This window comes from Aptenodytes patagonicus, chromosome 18 (assembly GCF_965638725.1).
Source record: "Aptenodytes patagonicus chromosome 18, bAptPat1.pri.cur, whole genome shotgun sequence".
Classification (NCBI taxonomy): Eukaryota; Metazoa; Chordata; class Aves; order Sphenisciformes; family Spheniscidae; genus Aptenodytes; species Aptenodytes patagonicus.
In genome coordinates, this window is record NC_134966.1 from 11,658,040 (window position 1) to 11,684,693 (window position 26,654).

The 26,654-nt window shown below is 39.1% G+C and overlaps 1 protein-coding gene across 6 annotated transcripts in view; it reads right to left on the reverse strand.

The window, feature by feature from the left end:
- Positions 1-1,472: 1,472 nt before the first annotated feature.
- DENND1A (DENN domain containing 1A) overlaps positions 1,473-26,654 on the reverse strand; it is a 219,984-nt gene continuing 194,802 nt past the window's right edge. For 2 of the 6 annotated variants that reach the window (XM_076355225.1, XM_076355229.1), the window contains 5 exons: positions 23,000-23,059; positions 18,332-18,420; positions 8,394-8,522; positions 5,589-5,844; positions 1,473-4,686 (listed from right to left, as the gene is read on the reverse strand). In XM_076355225.1, the coding sequence (XP_076211340.1) occupies positions 3,364-4,686; positions 5,589-5,844; positions 8,394-8,522; positions 18,332-18,420; positions 23,000-23,059 (1,857 nt within the window). In that variant the 3' untranslated portion in view covers positions 1,473-3,363. The remainder of the gene's footprint in view (positions 4,687-5,588; positions 5,845-8,393; positions 8,523-18,331; positions 18,421-22,999; positions 23,060-26,654) is intronic. The other 4 variants (XM_076355230.1, XM_076355226.1, XM_076355227.1 and 1 more) reach the window with 4 other exon arrangements.

Here is a 26,654-nt window from a genome sequence, read left to right on the forward strand (position 1 = left end):
AATGGACAGAGTTTAGGAAGCGGTCAGCTATCATTTACTTACATGCTCTTTTGAAGACAGTGCGTGAAACATTCCTATTTAACAAAAGAAATGTGTCATTGAATCGGTGGTTTCCTACGGTTGGTTAAAGGGATATTAATTTCCCCTGAACTACTACAGTCATTTGTTACTGACAGGCTCTAACCACCTCCTAATCAGAAAGAAAACTGGCCAGATGTCAATCTCCTGCTTGATTTTTTCCACACACATAAAAAAAGGATGGGGGGAATATTTAAGCAGCTCAGACCATTCATTGCAGGTTAGGAAAAAAATCCCTAGCATGTGCAGAGAAATCACAAGCCTCTCATAATTAACGTGTATGTAAGGTAATGAGAGAAAGGTCTTCAGCAACAAAATTCTTGTGTGTCTCGGCAGCTTCCAATTCCAGTGTCTAAAATGTTTCTAACCTAATAAGTGAACAAGATACAAAAATGGTTTTACCATCTGTACAGCATCAGATGCATCAGAAACTTAAAAGAGGTTGGTTTTTTTTTTTTCCTTTAAATAAAAGTTATTTCTAATGGAAGAAAGCATCTGTAAATAAGCAAAGTGCTTATTTGGTACAACAAGCAAACAAGTACAGCGAGTACAGGAAAATGTACAAAGCTGTATATAAAGTCATTGATGAATAATATCAGACAAGAAGTAAAAGGAACGCTTCTCATACTAGATTAGTAAAAACATCAAAAATACTTCTACATCAGAAAAAGAAAGGTTTTACATCCGAGCTTAGTCTCAAGACAAGCACACTTGTTTACATCTGGCACTATTAGGAATGAATCATGTTAGGAATTCCTGAGTTTAAATAAGACAAAAAAACTAAATACTGCCCTAGGGATAGTTTGATTCCTTTATTATGAGAAGCACGTCAAACAGTCTCCTGCTTGCAAATTCTATTCAAGAAGTGAGGAAGGTCACAAAGTCCAGGCGAGTGCTGCCTCGTGCTCCTGGATCTCAAGAGGTGTGTTCAACCTTCCCCCTTCAAAATAAAGTGAAGGGTGATTAATGCCATTTGTGTTAAGTGTTAACACTTTTCAGTGCCTTAAAAAGAAAAATCCAAGAGTGCTTGTTTGTCTAAAAAGAAACTGCATAAAATATTCCATAATATGGGCAGAGTAAAATAATCAGAGATGGAAAATGATTTGCAGGGATACAGAATTACCTGAGCGTTTTGCTATTTAGTTAAGCATGTGTAATAGGCCTACTCACTATATAATCAGCATGTGACATTAACAACTTTAAAAAAAGAGTACGTGAAATTCAAATGGCATGCCGTATGCAGAACTTTCTGGTGCCTGTACATATCCACCATAATTGAGAAAGTTCCATCATCTAGCTCATAGCAAAGGAGATCTGAAATTCATATGTAATGAATTTATATATAAGGTTCATATTCTGAACTGTATAAAATAAAATGGAGCTATTATCTTAGACTTGAAATATTTTACTATGCAATACTAAAACCATCTGTCTTCCAACACAAAAAGAAAATACAAATCCAACTGAATGGCTTGTCAGAGTAACAGTACTTTACAGAAATAGAATATCAATGTAATACTGTGGTCTTTCCCAAACTGTCGGCATTTCAGATACTGAGAGCATTTTTCTTTTGTATTGCACAGACTCAAACGCATAGACAGCCATTTTCATACACTAGAGTAAGAAAATTTCCAAGATTATATGAATAAAATAGATACATTGGAAATCAGATAAAGCTTTACAAGAATTTCCCCATGTGTCCAAAATGATTTCCTTTATCAAAGGCTTAATGGTGACGTGATTACCTCTTCTAGAGTAACATGTTTTACATCAGATTGTGCCCAAATACAAAACAAAGCAAAAAAGCACCACTTAAGTAAAACAAGAATGATCACTGCAAAGACAGCAGGTTTTATAAGGGATGCTAAGATTAAGATGCAATTTCTTGAGAATACTATTGCCACAGACAAGTGTCTTAGAAAATCAGACTGAACGTACCCTTTAACCTTTTCATTGCAGTTTTGTACTTCATGACCTCACAGTCCATGTCATGGTCCAGTTAATGTCGTGTTATACCAGCAAACGGTTCTCATCAAAAACGGGATAAAGACTGTGGTTTTTCAGACAGGCTGAAGGAGCCGAGCGCCTTGCAGACCAGAATGACATCCCAGTTCCTTCAAGGCAGCAATTAGCACTTCTGAAGTCCAGCAGTGACAGGCAGCTGTCACGCATTGGCCTCCCAGCATTGCAGCACTTACGCAGCTCAACCTGGCGTCTGGTTTCTGCCTGTACAGACAGGCACTGCAGCTTTAATCTATCTGCACTCAGGCCATCTTGTCAGCACACTGGCATTTGACGAACTCATGACCTGTGAACTTTTATACCCCAATTTTTTTCTCTTTTTTTGTTTTTAATAATCAAGATATTGTTACATCCCATTCATATACTGCCATCTATAATATTTATATATAATATTAACATACACATATGTAAGAACTAGGATACTCTTTATGGCCTCTATTTTCTGATGTATTTAACAAAAACAAACAAACAAACAAAAACCCAAAGAAGAAAATCAATTGCTGGTGTTTCCAGTTTCCCAACAGAGATGCAGGACCGAACCCTGAGCAACTGCTCTGTGCTATGGTTTTGTTGCAACAAGGAGTTAGGACAATTCTGCACCAGAGAGATCCCTATTACCTCTCAGTGCCAGTACACTGGGGGAGAAATCAAAAATCCGCAACAAAAGCTCATCCAATAGTATAACCTACATGAATGTCTGTATTTCAAGACAGGACAAACTCAGAGCCCAATGGGTTAATTCAGCGCAGCCCACAAGTCTGGGTTTGTTTGCTGCACTTTACATGTGAAAGCAAAACTTTATAGCTATATGTGTAATGCAAGAAAAACTGAACACCATTCACACAGGCAGGAAGAAAACACTAGTACAACGTGCCGTGTCATGCTCCCGGCTGTGCTAAGGACTGAAAATACAAGGGAAGGACTAACTTCTGCATCAGTAGTATTGTCTGAAAAGCTATGTGTGGAAAACGAAACGAAACGAAACCTAAACCCCAAACCCAACTACCCTCATGCTTTGGTCAGTGCAAGAGTCACAGGGGTTTTCAGTGGTGGAGAGTGAAGAAGCAGTTGCAGGGACCAGGACAATGGGGGGATTCTGAACTCTGGGCAAAAAGCACTCATGTGAATGGCAGCACGGTGATGGTCCTGCAGCTATCCTGGCTCAGCTTTCCATAAAAGAAATGCTTGGTTTTATGCTGGCTCAAAAAAACAAAAAAAACCCTCAGTCAATTCCAAAGGGACATCAAAAGGCCATTGGGAGTATTACTCAAAGGTTTCCCATCGCTTTCTGAGCTGTTCAACCTTACCTGGTGTGGACGACACGTCTTGCTTTGTCTTTTTTAACAAATCTTCAAATGGATCTTTTGTCTCCTCAGATTTTGAGGATAGTAACACTGACTCTAAGCCCTTAGCTGGCCTGGAAGGGATCAAAGGGGGTTCATTAGACAGGAGAGCTAGTGCTTGTTTGGGATCTACCTTTGAGCTGGACTGGCCCACTTGTAATGTTCTGGTTTTAGAAGGACCGCTTAAACATGCTGGCTGTAGAGAGCTTGTTGGAGAAGGGCTGTGGCTCTGCAGCAATAAGGAGCTAGCTGGTGGCACACCTGGAGCCTGGCTAAACAAGTTTGGCATGGATAGTGTTGAAATGTTTGGTTGAGGTCTTTGTGGTGGGTAGAAGCTAGAATTGGGTGTTATGAAGCTAGAGCTATAAGCGTGACCTAAAGAGGGGGTGAAAGAGCCCCTTGGGGGTCTAACTAGAGACACTGAAAGGGCTCCTGGCACTGTTTGTGTAAATGGATTAGGAGACGGCTGTAAAAAAGGTGGTGGTGCTGGGGAAGGATAACCAAGTGGCTGGACAAATGGTGCGGCTGGAGGAGGCACAAAGTCACTTGCCACTGAGACAAAGCTAGCTGCAGAAGGTGGAGTGGCTGAGCTTTGCAGCCTGCGGGGACCTTGCTGTGGGCCACTGCTTTGCCAGCTGGCTGTTTTTAATGGATCCAGGAGATTAAGAAGGTAGTCGCTTTCATTACCTGTATTGTCTGTCTTCACCTTGACAGGTTGGAGCATCTCAGCAGTGCTGGTAGCACTGGACAAAAGCTGAGACGGATGAGAGGAATAATTTATAGACTGCTGGATTTCAGGGTCTAAGGACACACTACCAACTCCAAAGGGCTCTGGGATAAGATCTGAAACCAAATGGCTACGTCCTGTAGCATGGGTGGTGAGGCTTTCTGTTGGCCCAGCTGGAGTCTGATGCTTGGAAGCCCTGGGTGCTGGTGGTGGTGGCACTATCCCCAGTTCAGGAGTCTTTCTTCCCTGTGGCCTAGGAATGGTGATGTTCCCTTGAATGGCAGGATTTGATGCATCCTTTTCAGCAGGAGCCAGAACGCTGTCTCTGCTCCGGGGTCTCCTTGTGATTGGTGGCATGTTACCAAGTGCAGTCAAGGGCCTTTCCGGTGAGCTTTGGGAATACTTGGTAGGAATAGCCATATCATCATGACCCATACTCCACAGCTTGTTATAAGGGTGAGACAGCTTCATGGTTGGCACAATCCTGTTCCTCTCAGATACACCAAGATCCATTCTCTGCAAGAAAGCATTAAAAAAAAAAGTTAACTTTTACTGATCTCCTCACAACATAGAACATAAAGTGAAGACAGGCTGCTGAGCTATGAGTGGAAGAGGATCTGTCCACAGACTGTGAACACTGGAGAGGGACAACAGCATGCAGCCTAGACGGACATACAGGAAATCAGAAGCAGGACTCTGCAGTTTTAATGCCAGCTTTGCCTCTAATGAGTTTTCAGCTGTGACATACTGTGGCATCTGTTGTTAGCCAAGTAAGGAGCACGTACCTCTATCTAAGGTACAGAAACTGAGAAGCCTTAACTGCTGTATGGAAAAAGTTATCGAATGAAATATCTGGAGATAACACTAAATTAAATATTACTATAAGGTAGAAATGACATTATTTTCCTTCATGTCACATGAAGATCTCAGAGTCTGATTTAGTTTGGCACTTTCTAAGCTGCATATAGTCAGTGAAATTCTTCATAAAGAATCTCTCTTCTGCAATCTAGATTGTTCAAATGATGCCTAGACCAAACTGGCCGGATTAAAAGAAGATCATTTAAAGAACATGCAGTTTGGAGGGGACCTGAAAATTCCCAGATATTCATTCTCAGTGCTGAGCGTCAGCTTCTCAGATAACTCTGTGTGATAGCCAATGGACAACCAGATTCTGAGAAATAGGGCAAATATTTCCTCCTTTAGAAGGCTGGAGGTTTAGTGGAAAAAGTTACTCTCTTATAACTGAGTCCCATTCCAATAATTTCTTAATTCAGAAATGAACTTTGAAACACATGAACAAATGGCTGGGAAATGGATGCATCTACCCAATAATATGAAAATGTTCCTCAGAGAATAATGGAAGCCAGCCCGCCCTAGTTCTGTGCAAAACCCCCCAATACATGAAACCCTGTCCAAACCTGGTAATCAAATGTGCACCGCTGATCTCCCTCTTCTTTGGGTGTCCGCAGGTCTTCCAGGCTCTTAGCTTGGCTGAGAGGCTGAGGCTGTGTTTCTACTTCTAGGTTAGGGAAAATGTCTTCAAGGAGGTTGATTTCTGTGGCCTTGCTTGACAGCAGAGGGCTTGGAGGCAGAGGCTCTTTTGATTTTTCTGGACTGACCGCCTCTTCCCCATCAGCACTATCAGATTCTTTCAGGGCCCGGTATGGCTGAGGCCTAGGAGAGAAACAAAAATCATGTGGCAAATGACTGTCTTTCTAAATTTTTTTTTAAACAAGTATTTACTAAGGAGTTGGATGGCTTTACAAAAAGCTTTTGGGTAGCAAAATACAGCTTACATTGCCTTGTGAACAGCAGGTGTGTGAGCAAAGTGACCAAGGGCAGAAGGACAAACAAAGATGACTTGGCACTCGAGGGGTTTTCAGAAAGGAAGAAGATGTAAGTGGGAAGTACTCGGAGGAAAGCTGTGATCATGCAGTTACAGACAGGCTGATGAGGGAACTCTCTCGGAGCAGGAATAACTGGACGCTAGCTCTCTATTTTGACAGTCTGGCCCTCCCCCTCATGCAGACCACTGCTACTGTGCTCAGTCCTTTTACACAAGAAGTCAGAGCAAGTGCACTGCAAAGTGCCCTGTGTTTTGCAGGCACTTACATTCTCTTGCTTCAAGCTAACTCAGCACAGAACATAATTCAGTGTTTTCCTGCAATAATTGGGAACACTGTGCAGAGTTCCAATGATTACACTGGTGTCATCTTATCAAGAAACAACACAATCCATTATGGAGACACCTATTTTACATTTACAGCCAAGGCCGAGTTAGCAGGATGCTTTTCTTGCACATACCTCAGCAAAAAAATGAACACCAGCAGATTTGCATATTGGTTCTGTGTACAGAGAACAGCAGCATAATGCGCATCCAATTAATGAGAAGAAGTGCCATACATATCTGTGGTGATTGGCATTTGACTGGCAGCCAGTTTTACTGTGGCATTTAAACAAGGTTTCAATTAAAAGAAAATATTTGTGAGACCTGCAAAAACAGATACTATGGAAGAACCCTCCTCCTCTTTCTGTATTTTATTATAATACATCTATATCATGCAAATTTATAAACAGCCCATCTTACTTCATTCATCAACACATAAATAGCAGGCATTCAGCTACCAGCACAAGAATGTAACAATGCAAGTACAAGACAGACAGCTGATGGTACATGTCCTTAGGAAGAGGGTGATCTTGCAAATCTCGGTCGTACCTTTAGTCTCTCACACAGTATGTGCTCATCTGCTAAGCATTAGATCACACTGCACAAAACCCCCTGAGGAATATTCTGCAAACAAACCATTTTAGTGGCCTGGCCTCCTCCACCCCAAACACGAGTGTGGGAACATTTTTCTGGCCCTTTGCTACTGAACCTATATGTCTCTCTCCCCATGCCCAACTGCCAGCAGTCATGTCCCTTCCCTGTCAGTGTCTGAACCTGCCTTCTGCATCACACAATGAATTTTAGCAATTGGAGACTCCACTATCAAACTGGCAGCCTCTTTCTCCAGCCTGGTCTAACACAACTGCATCCGGCAGGCTCCAGTTGCTCAGGTGTGACCAGGCATCCATCTCCCAGTACCCAGAACCACCTGGATCTGGCATCACGCAGATTTCTGAAGCAGCAGCTCACAGTACCCTGGCACCTCTTCCTACAGGTTCTGGTCAAGCCAGGAACTGCATTTGTTAAAAGAATGAGTGTAATTCTGTGCAATTTGTCTCCCTTTCTCCCCCTAGAAATCCTCAAGCAGGTGAGGTTAGGAAAGATCAAATCCTCTGGATGACATTCAGTGAGGCCTTAGCTCCAGACTGCCCTCCGGGGTTGGTATGTTCAAATATGCAGTAAGAGGGACTTTAGTACAGCTGAATCAGTGTGCACCCTCCACGTGACAGTGTTACTCTCATCTCAGAAAGATACACTCAGGCCCCTGGGAAGACTGGCCAGGTAAACGGGAGCTGACAGGCAACACTCATTCCCCTAACACGGGTACCTTGGGCAGGTGGCAGAATCCTGCAGCCAGTGCTTAAACGTAGAGTTCTCACAGAGTGGTAGTTGCAATATGACCAAGCTGCTCAGCACCATGTTTCAAAACTAGGCAAGACTAAGTTACAGAGGTTTGGGAATTTACAACAATTTACAAATTAAAAAGTTGGATACAAATAACACAGTGAGTAAACCCAACAAACTGCTTCCTGTTTCTTGTATAATTTTAGGTCAGATTGTACTCATAAACCCTTGGAGGACATCTGCATGGCGATTCTCTATAGTCACTGAGGATGTGGTACTCGACAGAACAGAGAAGCTGGGATCAAGCAAGTGAAACTAGAAAAAGCCAATAACTGCACTGAAATAAGGCTCACAGGACAATCCAAAAAGCACAGCTAGCACTGCACAAGGAAGAACGGCAGAAGGTTTGGACAGGAACATGAGCAGCACATTGGAAGAAAGGGCAAGTGGAAGGGTTACATCCCAGAGAGCTCGAGTCGATGTAAAACCATAAGCTGTGTATTGCTGCAGAGTGTTTCATGCAGGAGTATGCTTTTGCATGCTGCTAAATATCAAGACAAACAAGCAGGAGAAATGCTGAACATTCATCAAGCGCCGTACAGAGACTGCAGGAGCATTTCCAAAATTCCAAGTATAGCACCAGGCACCCTGACCAATGCAAAAACCATTGTTCGAAGTCTGAATTAATACAATGAAAGAATAAAGGATAGACCATTCAAAAGGAGCAGAGAAGAAAAAGTTTTCAGAGAAGCCAGAGACAGGATCCTCTTCCTGCTGAAATTCATCATCAGAAGAGTCCTCAGAGAGGAAGACTGTATAGTGTCGCAAAGGCTTTACAAGGCTGAGGGAAACAGGAAGAGAAAAGGAAGTTACCAAGTTGTCACATTCAAAGCTCCAGAGGAGAGAGAAACCAAGTGATTTGTAAGCTCTGAATCATTTCTGAATGTGACTGACTGCCACCGCAAGAGCTCTGCCGGTGAATGTTGAGCTCTACTTTTCAAGCAGAAAATACAGCTCTTCTAAAAATGTCTAGGGTGCCATATAGTCAGGAAGGGTACTGCCATCACACCCATATTGCAAAAGAAGCCAATACAGAAACCCACCTTTTCCCCACTACATTTTTTAGAGAGTTGGGCATCTTTTTGTTCTTTAGAAATACATCTTTGCTCCTCAGATTCTCTGAGCTCTGACTACAAGCAAATACTAGATCTACCTCTCTGCTTTATATTTAGACTGAGATTAGTCTGATACATGAGAGGAGCTGACTTGAGGGCAACAATTCCTACTTGTATCTATTTTTGAGATCTGAAATTGCTTCACTCTAGAATAAAAACAAAACTGCCCAAGGATTTATATGAAATGCAGTTTGTCAAGTAACGTGTATGTGTTTCTTTCCTCAATGGTTAACTGCTTTCAAAGTCTGGCAGAAAAGGGACTCGAGCTAATTTCTCCTGCATCGCAGGACGGTAACTATCAATCTATGAATTCATTAGCAGCGGCCTGGAACAAAAATCCTTTCAGATGAAAACTATTGAAAATCAGAAGTGCCTCTGCAAACACACTTTAGCTGTAATTAGAAACCAAACAAATAAAAAACCAAACCAAACAAAACCCCAAAAAACCCCAACCACCACCAAAAACATTTCACCAGACTTTTGACAAGAACATATTAGTCATCTTTATTTTACACACAGAGGTCAGATCTCCAGGATTTGCTCTTGTACCTAATGAAGACAATGCCTAAATTTTTAGTGAATGTAAAACTAACTGTGCATGCCTAAATAGGTCTGGGTAAACACACACTGGTTGGGGGATAAAAGAATAATATTTAAAGCTTGCTGAATTTATGAATTTTTTTCTATTATTTATTGTAGCTATCAGTTGCTTCACTTAATTTTAACCAAAAACCCAGTACTTCTACTTTTCTGCATAAAGTAGAAGCTTCTAAGATTCACTGTTTCCACTGGAGCAAATTCAGAAGTGGCTATCACTGCTTTAAACAATTAAATGCACTATCAGCTTTAGCAGAAGAGGAAAGAGTACAGGAGCAGGGTACTTAAGCAGAAATACACTGGAACAAAGAGGTTGAAGAGCATGAATAAATTAATAGCAAATCTTGCCTCATTTGTAATGCTACAATATCCTAATCTTTAGTAAAGTATGAAGCAAGGGCTGCTGTTCATTCCCCTCTGAAACACTGAAGCTCTGGATGGCAAAAGAGCTTATAGGAAACATATTCTCACAAATTAAATATTAAGACAAATGCTTCACAAGTAACTGAAAGCAGTAAAAGCACATTGAGATTTACCAGTACTAATCAGAGGCCTCTACACCATAGCCCAGTGCTTTTCAATCTACTAAATCTCAAGGACAACATTGTGTAGAGCCACCAAAACTATATGCACTTATAATAAAACATATACTCAATTTTTTAACAGCTATGTATTGTTTCTTATTTATTCTCCCCATTTCAGTTGCGTTCTGGTGTATCTAAGCCTGCATGAGTAGAAATGAAACAAAAAACAAACCAAGAAAACCTCTTTTCAACGGCATTATAAACCACTTTTATATGTCTTATGGACCAAACAACAGGCTGATCAACACTGATAGATGTTGCTAGACAGCATAATTTACAGGCCTCTTTTTTCTTCCCACATCCTTAGAACAATGGAAAAGAAATCACTAGGATCATAAAAGCAAACATTGTTTCTAGCCATCCAAACGAGGCCTCTTCCCCAGACATCTTCATTTTATCAACCACATATCACTGATAATATGCTAGTTATTGTGGTGAATCAAAACATACATCGTGAATGACACAAAGCAATACACAATTGAGATGGGAGCCTAATTTTGCTACTACTGAGGTCCAGAATAAAATTTGTTACTTCAGTATAAGCAGAATCGGGCTCATCATGTGGAACAAAGGACAGGTCCTGATCCCGTAGACATCGTAGAGCAATGTAAATGTATCCCACCACTATGTATGTTATAGATAAGACGAGGATATGCTGAAATCAGAACGGGATGGATAGAAAGAGAAAGAATTTGATTTGTTGCCTTTATAGTACAGACATACTAACAAACTACCTCTAGTGGCAATTGAATTAATAATCAGCCTTCATTCTTTCAGTTCTTTTGTCTCAATCACTAAATAACTATATAATAAAGTTATGAAAATCAGTCTAAAAGATTAGGTCAGAAAAAGAGAAGTTGGACATGGCAACCGACAGCTCAAGAGGGCCCGAGCTGCCACTGTGAATAAATGTTTATTCACAATCAGGTCAGAGCTAATTAATAAAAAGTCTAAAATAGTGGTGGCAGTGGACGCAGCTGATAGTGTTAAATCATAGTCTGTGGTACTCCAATTAAAGCTGTTGCATAGCTGTTCTTTTCCTCTCTTCTGCTATAATAAGCATCCAGGGAAAGTGAGGTGGTGCCACTGCATTAAGAAAAATTTGCTATAACATTTTTTTAACTTACTTTTTTTTTTTAAGAAAGTGACTATTATCCAAAAATTTCAATGTACATTAACAAAAGGCTCCACCTAAAATAAATCAGAAATCAAAAATACTTTAAAAATATTTCCTTTTTGAACTTATATACACGTCTTTTTGTCTTAGGAGAGTAAATTACTATTTAACATGATTCCAGAAAATCTAAAACTATCTACAGAAATCAAAAGCGATATTGAATTTCCACATATCTTGCCGACACACTAAGTGTTTGGTAACTGCTTATAACAAATGTATTGGTGCAGTTGCCCTTAAAGCACTGCCTCTGATACCTTTTGTTTGCCTTCAGACTATGCTAAATTCAAATGCATTGTGTCTGTGTGCACATATTAAATAAACTGGGAACAAACTACGAAGAAATAAGATAGGATCTTGTTGGCTAGATCATCAATTGCACTTCAGTGGAGGTCAGTGGAAATAACATTAAATATATAGCAAGTTAACATGCACCGGTTTTGTTGCTGTTGCAAGACTCCTTAAATGAAAGTGGGATCTCATAATTAGAAAAAAGAAAGTGCTTAAGGTTCACTGTTGGTGTGCTCTGTAAGAGATTTTGGTCCAAGATAAGGGATGAACAATCTAAAATTGTCCAAGTTTAAATTTTTTATTAGCTTGAGGCAGCAGAATCCAAAAAAAGTGCCTATTCCCTCATTAACCCAATTCGGCAACTCTCCTGCAGTCTGCCACCCACCACTTGCTAGAATTTCATACACAAAGAGCTGTCTCTGAAAAGGCAGGTCACAGCAAGCCCGGCTACAAGGCAGGCACTGCTGCAGTCTTAGAGGGAAAAAAGGATGTGTCCGTCACAGCTACAACCCTCATCATCTCCACATGACTGCACCAGCTCCTGCCTACCTAATCTCTTAGCTGAGTTACCATGCAGATGACTTGCTGATCTCTTTCTAATGTTTAGTTTAACATGTCTTCGGTTAGCACTAGCATATGACAGTACTGACAGCCGTGGCTGTTCCTTTTTAAATATCATGTCAGAAACACAGTGCAATAAAGCTGGGGATGCGCTCCATGGCTCTGCGTACCATTATGATAGTATGGGTTTCTTTTTTAATGAGGAAGATCTGCATCTCAGGAGCTTTTTTCATGTGTCAGGATGCATGGACAAATCAGCAGCACATCACACTGGCCAAAAATGAAATGCTGACAAATGTAGATATTTCAAATTTAATTGACACCTAAATGTACTTGAGATAGAAAAAATGTATACAGAAAATGTGAGTACAGGGCATGGGAATTAATAAGGAGAATTCTGCAATAATTTTAAAAGATATTTCAGTTACAAGAAAATTAAATTTGTGTATTTTATTAACTGTGTTGCTTTTTCCTGATTATAGAGAATATGGTACAAAGGGGTAGTATGGACTTCTTGTCATTATTCTCCTAAAAAGGGCTTCCCAAATTTGAGGCAGGATTTTTTTTTATTAATTTTTTTTTTAAAAGAATAGCTATACAGCAGCTCTAGGGAATTAAGGAATTTATCCCTCTTAGACAGTAAAATGAAGAGAATGAGGGATTTGGATGCATGGGCTTTTTCTTGCCAGTATAAAACAGGAGACTCAGGACTGAGGGGATTACCTAGTAACTATTCAATCTGAACAAAGCACAGACCTATAACTGGAATTTCTTCCTGCATATTCTGAATACTCAGTACACCTGAGTGTGAGCTAACAAAAATCTTAAAACATCTATTTGATTTTTGAAGTGTCACTTTGTATACTGTGAATGTTCATAGGAGCAGAATATTTCCAGAAAAACAAAAACTTTAGCATAAAGGCTATTTTAAATTAAAACAACAAAAAAATTCATGTCACAAGTCATCCAACCAGGTAAAAAAACCAACAGCTTGTCATCACTATACCCAGTAAAGGCAGGTAACTAATTGCTTTATAGTTTTTATGAACTTTTTAAATTCTTTGTTAATATTTCCAACTCTCTAGAAAATTTGTAAAGTGGGAACAAGCTGGATGACACCTCTGCCTGCTCTAACAGATCTAGATGCAAGATTCTACAAAGTTGTTTCACATTTTTGTCCTATTACTCAGTACTAAGGATCTATTCACCAATTTCCCCTGCAGATACCGTATCTCTTTACAAAGGCAAGCTGCATACATTCAGTAAGTTCACTCCAAAGCAGACAGCAGAAATAGGCCCCAAAATTAAAGTTTCTTGTAAACCATCATACCGGAAAGGTGGGAGAGCCAGGAAGACGGGGGTTCCCAAAGGGCAGCCCTGCCTGCCTTGCTCTACGGTTCTTGTTTGGCAAGGCCTGCAACAAAACCCGACTGCTCTCAGTATGTTTCTTTCCCATTTGCTGTCCCTTTGCTGGGCATCTGCTTTCTTGGCACCACCTTCATTGTATCTAGCTTCCTCTACACCAATTTTCCCAAGGTAGAGGGACCAAAGCGCGCGCAGCGAGTCTTGTCTGCTATAGCCTGCAGTATTTTCTTTCTGATTCCAGCCCTCCTTGTTCAAATAGGTACTTGCTGGCTTAGCTTTCTTCCTAAGTAGAGATCCTTGCTTGCAGTGATGCCATGGAAAACCTTTACCATAGACAAATTCTGTGTGGCAGAGCTCTGAGAGCCTGGTTACAACAACTGGAATTTAATGTGCTTTATGAGCCTGTATCATTTAACACAGCCACCATGCTGACTTCATACTAAATTCAATGTAATAACCCACTATTGCACTGCAGCCTATTTTCATTCATATGATATAAGGGAAAGCCATTAGCTTCTCTACTAAGTCCTACACGACTTCTGGAAAGCCATAATGAACTGCTGCAGCACTGCCACGGGTTTAGCCAGCCCAAGAGCCTTTTGACATGCTGTTAATTGTGAGCCTGACCCTCTGATTTCCTATTTTAATTTCCTCCCACTCTGCATGCCCTGGAAGCCAGCTAGTCGGTACTTACAGAAGACAGATCCTAGAGCACTCTGGAAGCCTATTCTACATTTAATAGGAAATCTTGCTGTGGTGTAAAAGAGAGCTCTCAAAAAACTGCCTATCTGTTAAAAATGCAACATCTTATTTCTGTGAACAACTAATTTGTGTTTAAGGAGGCATGTCCCACATGTCTAGGATTGCCCCAGGTGGTAATCCAGCATTTTCCGAGCTCTCATAAAAAATTCTTCCTGTTACCTTGTAACTAAAAAAGGGTTTTTTAATAATTATACATTTTAGATTTAATGACAAATTTTTAAGAATCATAAACATCACAAACCTTGAATTATTGATAAAATTGTAAAAAGCCCCCACCTTTCTATTAAAATAGGAAAAAAATTAACTGAAAATTTTGATGGGGGAAACAATAGTTCTTCCACCAGCTCTTCTAAATATGATGGTTTAACAACAGACATTAGCAATAATCTTGGGTGTTCTTTGAAGTCACTGCTCCCGCCCTCCTTTTTAATTGAAGACTGATTAAAAATGAGCACAAATACCCCCAAAACAATGGTTTTCTTTTATACACCTTAAAAAAATTAACTCACGTAACTGAACATACAAATTTCCTAGTATCATAAGAAATGCATTAATAAATGTAACAACTGACAGGATGCCTACATAATGGTTTCGTTTTCAGAGATGACATGCAACATTACAAATGGAAAAGAGGCTGCCCTGCGAAATGAGTTCACTGGGTGTCAGGCTTGTGTAGTGGGTCAGTGGCATGCTGCCCTGAGGACCCTCTCTCCACCAGCGGGAAGGAGGATGCAAGAGTCATGGTCTGAGCAAATGAGTCAGATATCCTGGGAAATGGCCCTGAAGCCTTTATGTAATCATTCAAGACCAAAAAGTTAGTGTTAGTTTTAAATATAGAAAGAAACTTCTCATTGAACAGAAGCTCCTCCTCACAAACATATCCCACACATGAGCACCCGAAAGAAGTAACTTGCTAATAATTAGTTTTGGAATCAGTGCAATTAAGGTAAATATTTTTGTTAAGTTTAGTTTAAGAAAAGCACCCCCTTAGCGCTGCTGCTGCTTTCACGGAATCTCCTCAGCTCTGCAATGAGGGTACTCCAACGCTACCAAGTAACACGAGTGAAAATATATATATTGTGGTGTTTTCATTCATTTTAGTATTATCCAAGAGGGAGAAAAAAAATGCAGTTTTTCAGAAGAGACAACACCTGGCTTTATGTTTTCATTTCAGAACAATACAGGAAGATTATTTCTTACTGTGACAGAAAAAAGAAAGTTTGTGAAAAATGTCATGAAAATCCTATCTTTAATTACTATTTAAAAAAATATTTTTCCTTTTTTCAAAATGTCATTTTGAGATAAACAGTAAGGAAAAAAGGTCAGGATTACTGAGTCATTACCTATTTCAAAGGCACTCACCTCAAGTTATTTCTTAGGTAAGCCACTTATTTGAGCTTTAGTTAAGTACAGGTTAGACATTTCCTCCACTTGTACTTCCGAAATCACAACTGTAGTGTCAGTGTCATCATCGCTGCATGTCATGTGCCCTGTCTCCCCCCCTGCCCCAACTTGTTTTTATCAAAACACTCTAACCAGACACCTTACAGGAGATCAGTCTGAGTGCCATATTCTACAATTAACTGTCTGGAAGTAGTTATGTCGAAGTTTGTTTTGCCACTTGAAGCTGACAACAGGAAAGAATGAAAATACATCAGTTCCTGCTGTGACACTGCATTTGAACTGGATAAAATATCGAAGCTGTGAAACATCAGGAAAAGACCACAACTGGTACCATACAGCAAGTGTCAGTGGTATTAGCAACATTACCTGTTTTTCTTCCACATCTAAAAGATGGAAAAATCTATCACTAATGCTCATGAAGAAAAATAAGTCAGTTTACAGCTACAAAGCATCTTCATTATCTTTTGTAGATTATTGTCAATCGTTTTCACAAAAAAATTTTTGTAGTTTACTCTGTGAAAGCAGCTGAATTGTAAAGACTCACTAAAATTAACAGCGATAAATTAAAACCGAGTAAAATAATAATTGTAATTCAATATATTACTAGCATTAGTGTAAATATTTACATTTATTTCTGTTCTGATACTGGCAGGAATTGAAAATACATGTTAGCAGTAAGCCACACTGGAATGTCAAGCAGCTTTTGAATCCAAATATGCATAATCGTTCATATGAAACACACATAATAGTTAAATTGACTCAATTATCCTTCACCTACATGCAGTGAGTCATCATATTAAGAAAAAACTTTTATTTTAAAAATTCCTAAAATCTTTGTGCAGGGACGGCTACCACCCTGTAACAGCACAAGACCTTTTGCAGGATTTGCAATCTACTCCACAAGAGGGCAACCAAATTCCACTATAAAATGAATAAATAATCCTGTAGAATTTAAAAGCGACCATTCATTTTAGCTAAAAGCCAGAATATCTCCCCATCCTAGAGTGGCTGGGAAAAAGCTAGACACGCACTTAACTTTGTGGGGCGGGGGGGACCCAACCTCCACCTCTTTTTCCCCTCAAACAGTGGTGACAGCGAACTTGTACACATGTGGGAGAAAGGTGTGTTTAAAGAAACAAACCATTTTTCTTTTTATGAGATTTTAGTATCTTCAGATACAGCAAATATCCTGTAATTTTGGGCATCAGCTAAAGCATTTCACTTTACTGACAATAAAGCCCCCACAGGCTGGGACAAATAAATAATGTGAAGTGGCTAGGATATAAGCAGTTACTTTGTGCTGCAGGTAGAGATGAATTACAAGGAAATCTCTGTGACAGATTAGATCAGTGCAACCATCTTGTGGTCCCTTAGTCTTTTGCTCGTAGTCTGTGAGCAGTTCCAGTGTGACTTCCCATGCTAAGGCTGCACTGCCACAACACTGGACAGCTGGAAAATGCTACTCCACTCACTGTTCCAAGGACAGCATCACGTGTGGGGAACACCAGTTTAATCGTGCCACATGACTTGGAAAATGGATACTGGCTCTGTTGCCTGCTGTTCTTACCTCACTGCTCAGTTGCTTCCTCTGGAGTGCCAAGCAGGTCCGTCCCTACTCTAGCCACATTTTTCACAACACCTTCTTCTCAGATCAACCGCCCCAGGCAAAATGTACAGTTCTTAAGATTCCTAAATTCTGAACTGAGAGGAGGCAACCTGCTTATTCCGACCCTTAAGAAGTGCAGCTAATACCAGCCTCTGTATCCAATCAGAACTTAGTGCTGTTGAATCTTTTGTACTTCTGAACAGTTGAAGTAGCTACAATCTGAAGAAATCAAATAAATTTAAATCCAAAATGCATACTGATGCAGCCTACACGTATATTTGTCACACACAATAGTGTCTTTTGGGTTATGTTGGTAAGGTTCAATATCTCCATTCTCTTTTTAGGTTTTCACTTGATGGCCTATTGTTTAACTCAACTATGGCAACACATTAAGAATATCTGCAACAATACACAGTATTGTTTTCTTTGTAAAAAGTACTTTAATATGTGACATTCATGAAACTATCTAAAAAAGTCTTGCCAAGGTAACAGAATATACTCTTCATAGGAACAAGAGAAATGTTGGAAACCAACACATTTTATGCACTAGCAGTAAGCACGGCAGTACAACTTATTTGGAACATTACCCCTGTTTACTTCATAGTCAAATCTAAAGAGATGATAAATTTGCTAGTACTATGCAAGACAGTTAAGCTCTACAAGCCTTCACTATAGAGCTCATTGCAGACCTTCTGTTAGCGGGACTCTTAACAAGCATGAGACACAACCCTTACTGCCATCACTATAAACGAAACAATTCTGTATCTTCCAGGTAAGCCTGGCAAGAACAGTGGATTTGCAGGGATGTGGCTAACAATTTCATTTAAAGCATAGTTCAAAACAAAACAACAAAGAAATGAACAGACCTCCAAAACCTGAAAACTTTCACTAAACAGGCTGATCAGATCATGTCTAACTTGGCAAACCAGAATTTTCCAGTAAGTAAACTTTGGTTTCTTGCTTTTTCACACTTCCTCTAAAATGTTCCAAAAATTAACGCACAATTTTTTTATTAGTTAAAAAATTACTTTGATCTGTAGTATTTTTTAAATTTCTCCTTTGGCTAGTTCCAGTTCTGAATGCACTGTTTGTTGACACAACTAGAGAGAAGCAGAGCAGCAAAGTACTTACTGTTCTGGACTAGAAACTGAAGTCCTTCTTCCTTCCACAGCAATATTGCTCTTGGGTCTCTTAACAACATGAGGTCTTGGCGGGCGAACCTATTGCATACACACACAGAAGACATTTCATCAAATACTTCAAGTTGATCAAACAACAGACATAAATAACAAAACATGCATAACCACCTTAAGGTATCTTTCATTGAGAATTGCTTTTAAACTTCTTTATTTTCTGTGCCACAACAATGTTACAAATGAATATAGCTATACAAATGAATATAAAGTATGAATATAAACTACAGGGACCCACAACTTGTTTAAGGACAAAACCCCATGTTTTTGAATAGCAAATGAAACATATCTGCTTGTCACTGACTGTTAGCTATTAGCAAAGCAACAAAAATTTGTTCCACTGTCCTGTTTGGCACAGGCTGAATTTCTGATAAAAGCTTCCCTAAATGTGAGCTTCCCCTTGTACAGTTAGTTGATAGAGTAAAATTGGAAAATCCTGTGTGTTGCTGTATATTATATTGGAAAGTGGAGTTCAGCTCTGACATCACGATCCTTTTGTCCACTTATTCATAGGAACCCAACTTCTCAAGTGAAGACTTCTGTGTAAGGGAGCACTGAAAAATTTGTACTTAGAATAAACGTTATAACATGAAAAACATAGCTCATTCTTCATTAAAAATTTGCTTCCTTTCAGCAGCTGAACAGAAACGCTTGCCAGACATATTATCATTATCACCCCTAATGTTATGTTAGTGTATCTTTTGTTGTCTGTAATAAAATCCAAAGCTTTTCTGTGGAAGATGATGTTGCTGCCAATCCAATCTTAAATAACATATCCATCACCTTCTAATGTTCAGAAATCAAGCTTAATCTACTTGCAAACAAGCTTTACTTCACGGAAAGGAATAAGCACACATGACCACTATATAGGCAAAGTTTGTGCATGTGCCTACCTATACTAGTGAGTAATCCTGTTGATGAACTTATCCCTTTGAGTCCAATGTGGGAATGAACATTTGCAGCATTGGGGTCAGCCTTACAAACAAGCTTTCCATTTTTTTATTAAGAAAGTACTACCTTACCTGAAATGGAGTCTGATTTGTTGGCTTAGCTGAATGCTAGCTTTAACGGAAATCCCCAAAGCCCTCAAATAAAGTTAGGAATAAACCTCAACTTCTGACCTCCCTGAGCTTGTGCTCCCTTAATAGCCACAATGCAAAGGAAGCTGTTAAAGGCCTACAGCCTAAGCGCTCTTTGGATGACTAATGAATTTGTTTGCAATGATAGAATAGATGCAGATTTCCCCCCACCTCTGCAAGTTTTTGTGGGTTTTTTGTTTGTTTTTTTTTTTTTTGTTTTGGTTTTTTTTTTATTATTATTATTTGTTGGGGGTGGGGTGTTTCTGGGCTTTTTCTTTTTTTTTTTTCCCAGGCACATAAACCTCAAATTTTCTTGCCAGGAAAAAGCCACTGAATTATGTGTAGTGTTTCTGCACTACACAACAATATGCAGAAGACAGTGGCAGGATTATTGTATTGAATTTTCATTTCAAAGGAAATGGTGTACAGCAGATATGATGAAGAAATTCAGAGATGTATTGCCACTATTTCTTAGGAAAAAGGGCTTATAAAAAGGTCAGATGTTAAGGTCTTGAAGATCAGTCCCCACACAAGGCTGCTCCTCTCTACAATAGACGGCTTAAGAATGTGAATTTATGGCAGGAATGGAAGGATTAAGTTTGTGGCAACTTCAACTGAACTTGCAACGTGGTGAAACATGGGGAAAAGAACAACAGAGCTAATTAGAAGAGCTGAGCTGTCAGAGTGCGGCTGAATGGCTCGGTGCCAACAAACAAAAGGAATGGGCTGGCAATCAGCAGGATCGATGAAGAATACTGCTTCATTAGGGTTGATAAAACAGAGAGAGCGAGCAAGAGAGAGCGCGAGTGCATGCAAGAGAGGGGGGAGAGAAGCAAGAGGAATTGAGGGGAGAAGAGAGCGAGAAGGAGAAAGAGAAAAAAAGAGGAAGAAAGAAACCTGTTTAATTAAATCTGAGCTGGAGGATGATGTGTAAAGCTGGCTTGTCATCATGCTGTGAACACTTTCACCTTTTGGGTGGTACCCTGGGGGAGTGATGGTGATGAAGGGGAGAGATGAGAGTTTTGGATGGCTCCAGGGGGCTACCAGACCAGTAAAGTGCAGGGTGACATGCTAAGTAGGATTTAGAGCATTGTTCATGGGGGACTGCAGGGAAAAGGCAGGAATCAAGCCAATTCCTTGCTGGATTTTGAGCTTTATGTAGCCAAATAGGCAAGGTTAAATGCTTATCAAATGCAAAAGCATGAAAGAAATCCAATTACATGAGCACACAGCCAAAAGAATAAAGGTAAACATCCAGTACAGAAGGGTTAAATGTGCTTATTACTGTCCCCATCAACTTTATGCATAATTATTATATTTTAACTTTTTCTAATTGAATGATGTTTCCAAACAGCCACTATTAATCCAAACAGGTCTCTATTAATTATAAGTAACAACTCTCTCTCTTTCATAATACCACCACAACTCATTTCCAAAACAGCAGAATGCAAAGAACCTATCTGTTCTGCTTCCTTAACCTTTCTTTGGTCTGTGTTTTTGTTTCTATTATTAGTAATGACCCATATTGCAAGGTCTAGTGCCCATAGATTCCTCCTCATAACATATATCCTGAAAACAGCAAGTATTTCTCAGGAATTCTGGTACTATGTGGACTTGGTTGGAAGAGCAGAGGGACCTGGTGTCCTCATTCAGTGCTTGCTGTAAAAGGCTAGGAAAAATTACTTGCCGATACCCACCTCTGTAATATATGCCAAGACTAAGAGAGGGGAAAAAGCAGCCTTCACAAAGTATTATTTACACACACAAAAATGCATTTCAACTATTAAAAGCCAAATAACAGTTCTGAACAACAACAAATTTATGTATATTTGGTACAAGCATATTTTTGGAAGTGATTATAATCATTTACATTTATCTTGAATTTCCTCTTGATGAATGAAGCATTTCTGTTCCACTTAGTGACACAGCTAGATGAATGCAACAGGAGCTTTTATTATTACATTTACAACCTTTTATCAATCACATTGGCAGCAAAGACAGTTGACACAAACACATTATAGCGAGGACTATTAATGCACTACAGCTGGGAGATTAAACAGTCTTAGCAAGACTTTGATGTAATAAATTACTCAATCTGAACAATACTGTTTAGCAACTTTTGTACAGAGGAATCGCACTGTGCCCTCATACACCTGCCAAACACAAAACAAGAGGGCTATGAAGCACTATGGGAACCCCATAGTACCATGGAAGGTTTGTTCCTAGTGTAACGTATCTGGGAGGGTCTCCCATATCAATTATGTTTAAGAGAACACATATAAGCATAGTCAATGCTACCTTTTAAACACAGAAAACAGAAATCTTCAGAGCAGGAATCCATAAAAATGACTCTGTTAAGCTAAACACCCAGAGTTAAAAAGAAGGAAGAAAAGAAACACATGCTATTGAAATGTAACATAGGAACATGCACCAAAGATCAAAAGTTAACACACACCCAAGTGCACTTGTTAACCAGTTGCCTGCTCATCAGAAACATATTTTTAACAAGTTTTAGCAAGATTAGATTTGAAAACTTGCATCTCTCTCTTTCTTATGCATGTACATGTATGTATAAGGAAGCAAGGAGTAAGATGTATTTGCCTTTTGGGGGAATTATATTCATAAAGCAAAAGTCCTGAATAGAAATAAATATCTTCCAAGGCTGTTGCAAAAAAACAACACCCCTTCTAAACTGATACCACTTTCCTGTACTACTGAAAAAAAAAAAATCACTGGTGCAGATCCAGCACAGTCTCCAGTTTTAAAGCCATCTGGCATAGTCAATATGTAACAATTGTCCTACAGTTAGTGTTTTGAATGAAAAACTGCTGAGATAAGGTATCCCTGCCTAATACAGTACAGGTATTGCACTGAGAATAATTTCTGTGTAGTTCTTCTATGTAACAGTCATTTCCTCTGGCCAACATGCTGTGCCTACATTTTTTATACTACGTAATTACATAGAGTCCCAGCTTGCATTTTAAATGAACATAAAGTATATATGTATATCATCCACAATGTGGTACTAATGTTCTACCGCCCAAATATAGACTCTGCTTTCTTCATGTGTATTCACTCATCTATTCCATGGAGAAAAATTAAGCGTCCCAAATTAATTTAAAGCATAACTTACAGAGAATAAATACTTTCTCTTCAGAATTCTGCTTCCTTTCATATTTGAGTTTAGTGCAAGTCTTCAAAAGCTCACTGGCTAAAAACTTATGCCAGCGTAGCAAGACTTTTTGTTTAAGAAATCACTGCAAAAAGTAAAAACAAATGGTGCAACAGCAGCATCAGTTACCTGCAGAACTGACTGAAAGCTGCAGAACTCATCAAAGAAAAGCAGAATAAATGCAGGTCCCAGGGCTGTGCCGCAGCAGAGAAGAAGGGAGTTTAGGAGCATAATTCACACATTGCTTTTTTGCAAAGTTTGACAATCCAAACTACCAAGGTTTAGTAATGCTACTAAGAGCGTAATTCAGGCAGTGTTAAGCTGTGGCAGTGAAACAAAACTACCAACTACTCACGGGCCTAGATGAACGCTGTATCTTTGGAGGCGGTGGCCGAGGCGGACGGAGTCTTTGCTGCTGTATCAAAGTGGAAACTAAATTAAATAGTCACCTACATGAAAACACCTCTGATTTTCTGGCAAAAGCAGTATGAGTGGATGACAACACGTCATTTACCTTAACTTCATACTCACCTCACAAAACGCAATTTTTCTTATTTTTTCCCCCAAAACAGTGACAAATCTCATGACCTACAAAGTGCCACAACAGGAAAGGTAGCTATATCTGCCTGTTGATGTAGGCTTAACATAACTTATGTTAAACCAAAGGTAGCACCACCAGCACTCCAGACCAGATCATCCAAAATTTACTGAGACAACAAAGACGCTTAAGGCAGATTCTTGGACCTTTAGGTCCAAGTGTTCTAGACAACATTTATGCAAATGGAAGGAATCCTGCAAAGCAGGATATTCAAAAAAGCTTTCACTAAAATCTCAAGAGTGATTTTAATGCTTATGAAAACTTATGGTAAAGGCCTCAAACCAGCAAAGACATTTAAGAGCATGGGAAAAAAACCTAAGGCAATTAAACTTTTCATACACTTAAAGATGAGCACATGTTTAGATACTATACTGGATTAAGGTTTAAATGCATTGCCTAGAGCAAAGCGTGTACTGCCATTGTAAAGAAAACTAAAAGTCCCATCACCAACAGTTCTAATGAAGACAGAACAGTGCATTAAGACACCTATTTTTGTCTCCCATTTTTTAAATTAGCAGTTGGCCAACTCATTGCTTTGTAACAGCACTGGAGCTATTCCAATCCAGTTGCTTTTGACTGAGCCAGCAGCATGACTCTCCTCACACAGATGGCATCTTAAGGTATAGTCTGTTAGACAAGGAATCCACTGGTGATTAACAAGATTCTAAATAAGACCATCCTAAAGTACAACTTTGATATTGAGAACAAGATTAAAGTTAATGTCCTTTCTGTGGCAGCTTGTGTACACGTATTAGCACTTCAAGAGAGAAGTAGAGCCCTCAGTGAGGAGTACATAGGAACGTCTCTGAATGCCTGCTCGACCAGATGATGACGACTGCATCACTGCCCCTAGCCCACAGTGCCTTCCATAGACAAAACCCCATCAGTCGTACAGAGAAGGAATAGGAACTGGCAGTGGGAGTCAGCTTCTTCAGACAGAAAAAGAAAGCTTACGCAGATTACTGTATTTCTTTCCAAAAAACATTCCAGATTCATACCTCAGGAGTTCTTGACTTCTTACTAGCATAGTCTTTATTCTAGATTGACAGACATTCTCTCTCAACTACCCTCACACTGTGTAATAGTACAACTCCAGCCTACCCTTTTTCACACCATTTTCATTCTCTTCTTGTATCTCTTCAGACTTTTCTTTCAAATTTCCCGTTAAATTATACTTTTGCATCCATTGGTTCATTTCTCCTTACTTGTGTTGTCCATGAAGGAGTGCCAGACTGCACACATGTACTTGGGTCAGCTTTTTGGGGTAGGTGAGGGGGAAAAAAAAAAAAACTAAAACCAAAGGACACTTGGGATGGAGAGCTGAGGCCAGAATTATTCCATCCGATAGCTTCCCTCTGTATTTCCCAAGAAAGCAAGTATGAAAACAAAGAGAACAAAGAGAGAAATGACAGGGTGGCGAGCTGAGGTGGCTGCCATTAGCCCTAGTGAACTGTTTCTCTTCTGTACCTTATATTACTCAATTCAGTCACAGAAGTTGAGTTATGCTGCTGTGTATCTTCCCGTCTCATCTGCTCAGGCTGAGAGCACAATCTTAAAATATATTTAACTTCTGTTACGTGACATAGCATACTTATTTTCCATTATGTTTCAGAAGCATAATGGAACAGCTGAAAAATCTGAAATTTGCACTTTTCTAGTTACTTAAAAGACATTCACTTACTACCTAGCAACTTAGGCAAAGTATTTGATGATGCAGAAAAACAAGACGCAATTATTATTCATTTATTTTTTCATTTTTTTTATGCCTACTGCATATATACTTCCCTTTGCTATTTTTTCTCTTCTACTTACCTAGAAATTGTTAATATTTCTACATTAGAAAATTCTCAAGTAGGTTATTTAGGTGGGAAATTTATTTCCTAAAGCCATGATTAGTAGTATCTTGAGCACTATTTATTTTCCAGTACTATTTTAATTCTGGACAAGTATGTTTTTATTGATATAAGAATTACAAAGTGTTACTTAATATGTTGATGTTATAATTTCTTCAGTATTAGTTCGTATCACTGAACATGGGGGTTTTTTGTTTCAAACACCATACTACAGCCCAGGAAGCTTCTTTGATTTGGGAATCAGTTTTTCCTTTCTATAGCAAAAGCCAGGATAATTTTTAAGGAAACACTGCAAGACTGTAGCATCAACAGTATTAGCTGATGAACCAATGGTAGTATTATTAAAGCTTCTGAAAAAAGTGTGACAAAGGCAGGCCCTTCAGAGAGCAAGACAGACAGACAACACAGTAGCTGAGGATTACCTCCCAGCAATATAGTCAATACATTGATTATAGTCACTGCAAGGACACGTACAACTGAACTTTACTTACCCATCCACGTACTTGCTGAAGGAAAAATATTTTTCTGAGAAAATGTGTGACAGGATTTGTTAATTATCTGCCACATCACTGTTCGATCAGACAATGGCAATAAAATCAAGTTTTAAATATTTGGGGGTATCTGAAAACTACTCTTTGTGTTTAGAGTCACCAATATTGGTATCCTTTTCAGCTGAATTACTAATGTGAACTGAAGAAGTCAGAGAGTACACAAAAGAGTAAGAGCATTAGATATTCCACTACAATGTGAAGGAGTTTAATAGGACTACCATCTCATTGCATACTCCTTGCCTGTAGCCAAACCACACGCAGCATTAATACTTTACTCTGTTAGTCCTAATTGACCAACAATTACAAGTCAGACCTTAAAACATCATGATCTTGGCCTAGAACTCAAAACTGTATATACATATGTTTTTTTCCTTTTGGCCTCTGCATGGTAAGTGTAAGCCCACATTGCTTTCAATTTTTCTCTCATTTCAAGAGGGTCAAAAACGCTCTTCTCTAATATGAGCTGTGATTCTCATTTAATTACTCAATTCCAGGACCAAGGACTACTGAAGACAGAATTTCTCAAGGTTTATGATACACGCATGATATCTACGCTTACCGAGGGTTACCTCAGCTTCCATTTTATTTGGGGATAGTGAAGTGACATAGATTTTTAAAAAAATATTTCTTTACTTAATTATTTGTGATTCAGATAGACTTTTTTTTTAACATAATATAAAATCATAAGCTCAAGTGTGATGTCATACCTGCAGTCATCTCTTCCCAGCATTCTCATTTTTACTAAGCTTTCTATTGGTATCAGCATTGATTCATCTTGCTGCTCTTCCAAACTTACCTTTTCACTGACTGAACTCTCCTCTTCTCTTACTGAAGTTATCACATGACAAATCAATGCCACACAGACTGACATCTTGAATTCCAGGTGGAATTCAGTCCAGCCACAATTTACTGATAAATCCATAGCTTTCAAGAGTCAGAATCTAAACTCCTTATGAATCTACCCTAAAAAAAAAAATAATTCAAATTCATGACCTTGCTACAAGATTT